Below are 3,690 nucleotides of genomic sequence, written 5' to 3' on the forward strand. Positions count from 1 at the left end.
CACAAGGCACGGGAGCTGTACTCCTGCAACGGGGTCCCGCATCTAAGAGCAGGTTGTGGCGTATGCCAGCCGGACCCTTTCGCCCTCTGAACGGAACTATATGGTCACAGAGCAGGAATGCCTGGCTATTGTTTGGTCCATTCAGAAGTTTCGCCCGTATCTCTATGGTGGCCACTTCACCATCGTCACCGACCATCATGCTCTGTGTTGGCTGTCATCCATGAAGAGCATGTCAGGACACCAGATACGTTGGCTACTGCGCTTACAAGAATATGATTTCACGATAACGTACCGGTCTGGCAAATGTCATCATGATGCAGACGCACTGTCTCGATGCCCGCTTTCGCCTGCTACCGATCATGCGCACTCCCCGTCTCTACCACGTCGCTATGACGCAACGCCTGCCTCCTACCTGCTCAGGCTGATGTCACTAGATCAAGCTCAGCTTTCTTCACGCTGCGATTTAACTTCCCTTCAGCACGCAGACTCCTACTGTCGAACTCTCATTGAGCGCCTTCGCGGCCTAACTAAACCTCCCAACAACAACAGGTGGGCTCGGCGGCTGTGCACAGACGCAGACCGCTAATCCATTCACTCTTGTCATGCAGGTGTTTCAGCGCGCACTCGTGCGCCTGTTGCTTCCATCCTTAGTGACGGCTTCCCTGGCAGTCCCGCTGCAATATCGTGCCTGGTCAGATGAACATGACAGGATTGCCTGTCACCCATCCCTGATGCGCACCTCTGGATTTGCACCGCCCTTCAGACCCCTGGATTTCGTCGGGAGCAGCAGATCTGCGTTTTCGACGACACCGCTACCGAAGACGGTAGTGCTCGATGCAGCGTGGACAAACCTGTCGCCATCAACATCAACTCTCCGGTCAACTATAAGAGAGCAGTCAATACCGGTGGCGCCTTGTGGGCTCGGCGGCTGTGCACAGACGCAGACCGCTAATCCATTCACTCTTGTCATGCAGGTGTTTCAGCGCGCACTCGTGCGCCTGTTGCTTCCATCCTTAGTGACGGCTTCCCTGGCAGTCCCGCTGCAATATCGTGCCTGGTCAGATGAACATGACAGGATTGCCTGTCACCCATCCCTGATGCGCACCTCTGGATTTGCACCGCCCTTCAGACCCCTGGATTTCGTCGGGAGCAGCAGATCTGCGTTTTCGACGACACCGCTACCGAAGACGGTAGTGCTCGATGCAGCGTGGACAAACCTGTCGCCATCAACATCAACTCTCCGGTCAACTATAAGAGAGCAGTCAATACCGGTGGCGCCTTGTGGGCTCGGCGGCTGTGCACAGACGCAGACCGCTAATCCATTCACTCTTGTCATGCAGGTTAGTAAAGCTTACAGTCTTTTTTCTAAGAAGTCTAGCAATCGTTTCCTGCTTCAGCTGCCGAGCCCGCACTGCTGCCTTCTTGTCGCTCTTGAGTGTTCTGATGTAATTCGTGCTTTGTTGATGATGTCGGGTGATGTCGAAAGCAACCCGGGCCCGGACTCCGATGCTTTACTAGCTGAATTGAAGAACTTGTCTGCTGGACAGTCGCAATTAATCAGTCAGGTTCAAGACCTGAAAACTCATCTAGTGTCGACGGACAAAGCTATTGCTGATCTGGGCAGGCGCATGACTGATCTAGAGGGGCATTATCAAAATCTTGTCTCCCTACGCTCTGACTTCGAAACCGTGAAAACGTGTACCGCTCAAGTGGCCACCGTGGTACACAGGCTTGAAACGCGTATTGATGACGCCGAGAACCAGTCACGACGCAATAATCTTATTTTTTATGGCCTCCCTGAATCAACTGGATCAGAGACGTTTGCCCAGACCGAGCAACTTATCATCAAGCACTGCCAGGATCATTTGAATATTTGTATCGAGCCGAAAGAAATTGAGCGCGCACATCGTCTCGGTCATCGCACAGATACTAACCGCCACCGTCCTATCATAGCGAAATTCACCTTCCATAAAACAAAAGAATTGGTTCTTTCTAACGGCCGCAAGTTCAAAGGAACCAGCTTCAGCGTTGGAGAGGATTTCTCTCGTTCCGTACAAAACGCTCGCCGGCATCTCGTTACTTTCGCTAAAAGCAAATCATTACCTTTCTCTCTGCGATTCAAAACACTGCATATGGGCCATAAGCGCTACGTCTACGACGAGCAAACACAATCTGTCAAAGAAATAATATAGCAATTTCCCCGTCGTAAAAATGTCCGTTGCACTGTTAAGCCCAAATCTAACATATCATTGTCTGTAATCTTTACGAACGCACGCAGTTTCCTTCCAAAACGTGACGCTTTTTCCAACCTTGTTTTATCATCCAACAGTAATATAATGGTGATAACCGAAACGTGGCTAACGGAAGATATAACAGATACAGAAGTACTAGCCGACCTACCGGAATTTCATGTCTATCGAAAGGATCGCAAAGGCATGCGGGGGGGCGGTGTACTGATTGCTGTGCACCAGCAGTTATCGTGCTCCGTAGCCAAAAACATCACTTCTGATCTTGAAGTATTGTGGCTAATTATTCACGCTTCCCCCCATACAATCATTCTAGGTGTTTGCTACAGGCCTCCAAATAATATTTCAGATTTCACATTTAAACTTAATAACAGTTTGAGTGACCTTAGTAATCAACACCCACAAGCAGAAGTCCTCCTGTTTGGTGATTTTAATTTTCCCCAAATAGACTGGAGCAATGACGTCCCCATAACTATGGGCAGTGAGCCTGCCAGAGATTTTGTGGATTTCTGCCTTAATTTCAATTTAACTCAACTTGTATCAGAACCTACACGCGTTGCACTAAGCACTTCTAGCATCTTAGATCTCATCCTAACCAGCAATCCGGAAAGCTTATCATCAATAGCATATCTACCTGAAGTCAGCGACCATAAAGTAATTCACGCCACATTTTCGTTTCAACCCGTAAGACGTGATTTAGTCAGCAAAACAATCCGCCTGTACAATAAAGGTAATTATGATGCCATTAATAGTGATCTGAGCGCATTTCTTCCTATGTTCGTGAGTTTATGTTCTACGCACTCTACAAATGAAAACTGGGTAATATTTAAAAACAAGCTAGGTGATCTCGTTGACAAGTTTATACCGAGAATAACGTTCCGCGGAAACCGTAACAAGCCATGGTTCACTAAAACTCTTAAGCGACTTGAAAACAAAAAGAAACGTCTCTTCCGCTCAGCCAAACTAAACGGACACCCCTCTGCTTGGGGGAAATATTTTGTGGCCGAAGACGCTTATCTGAGGGCTATACGGAATGCTAAATTCTCCTTTTTCCACGATGAACTGCCTAAAATGCTTACAAACAGCCCTCGACAATTTTGGCAAATAATAAACCCTCAGGAGGCGCGCATGATCAGCGTGTTAAATGCACATGGTGAAGTAGTCAGCGACAGCGAGTGTGCCGACATTTTTAACGCCGCCTTTTTCTCTGTATTTACTAACGAGACTTCAACTCCAGATCTTCCTACATCTACTGACATATCTGCGTGTATGCCACCAATTATATTCTCGGCAGAAGGAATCACCTCGATCATTGATAACGTCAAGCTTTCATCGTCAGCAGGTGTAGATGATATCAATTCCAAACTCTTAAAAAATATTAAATATGTATCTGCTGCGTACCTAACTTTGTTGTTTTCGCAGTCACTCTCTACAGGCATCTTAC

General features: G+C 47.9%; 1 protein-coding gene across 1 annotated transcript; it reads left to right on the forward strand.

Moving 5' to 3' along the window:
• The first annotated feature begins 627 nt into the window (after positions 1-627).
• Positions 628-2,539, forward strand: LOC119455436 (uncharacterized). Its single transcript, XM_037716842.2, has one exon. The coding sequence runs from the start codon at positions 732-734 to the stop codon at positions 2,190-2,192; it is 1,461 nt and encodes a 486-aa protein (XP_037572770.2). The 5' UTR covers positions 628-731; the 3' UTR covers positions 2,193-2,539.
• Positions 2,540-3,690: the final 1,151 nt, after the last annotated feature.

This window comes from Dermacentor silvarum, chromosome 1 (assembly GCF_013339745.2).
Source record: "Dermacentor silvarum isolate Dsil-2018 chromosome 1, BIME_Dsil_1.4, whole genome shotgun sequence".
Taxonomy (NCBI): domain Eukaryota; kingdom Metazoa; phylum Arthropoda; class Arachnida; order Ixodida; family Ixodidae; genus Dermacentor; species Dermacentor silvarum.